The following is a 343-nucleotide window of genomic DNA, read 5'->3' on the forward strand; positions in this document are numbered from 1 at the left end:
TGCCCTCACCGGTATCCAGGCGGGTTTTTATGTGTTGGTATTTGGGGTTCTGAGGAACGCGCCTGGTCAGATACTGTCAGAGAGAGGAGAAAGGGGAGTCAGGACAGAGCCACGCGTCTGTTCTAAAGGTAAAACCAGGAGCGGCAGAGGCAGCCTGAGGAGCTCCAAGGGCCGGCAGGCAGCGGGTTTTTATGTGTTGGTATTTGGGGTTCTGAGGAACGCGCCTGGTCAGATACTGTCAGAGAGAGGAGAAAGGGGAGTCAGGACAGAGCCACGCGTCTGTTCTAAAGGTAAAACCAGGAGCGGCAGAGGCAGCCTGAGGAGCTCCAAGGGCCGGCAGGCA

At 57.1% G+C, this 343-nt stretch overlaps 1 protein-coding gene across 1 annotated transcript; it reads right to left on the reverse strand.

The window, feature by feature from the left end:
• Positions 1-9: 9 nt before the first annotated feature.
• Positions 10-73, reverse strand: LOC103774992 (centrosomal protein of 41 kDa-like; the record flags this gene model as incomplete). Its single annotated transcript, XM_008942433.1, has 1 exon — positions 10-73. A coding segment is annotated over one exon (64 nt), but the record flags the coding sequence as incomplete, so codon positions are not given.
• Between the last annotated feature and the right edge of the window lie 270 nt (positions 74-343).

Source organism: Merops nubicus, unplaced genomic scaffold (assembly GCF_000691845.1).
Source record: "Merops nubicus isolate BGI_N331 unplaced genomic scaffold, ASM69184v1 scaffold43796, whole genome shotgun sequence".
Classification (NCBI taxonomy): Eukaryota; Metazoa; Chordata; class Aves; order Coraciiformes; family Meropidae; genus Merops; species Merops nubicus.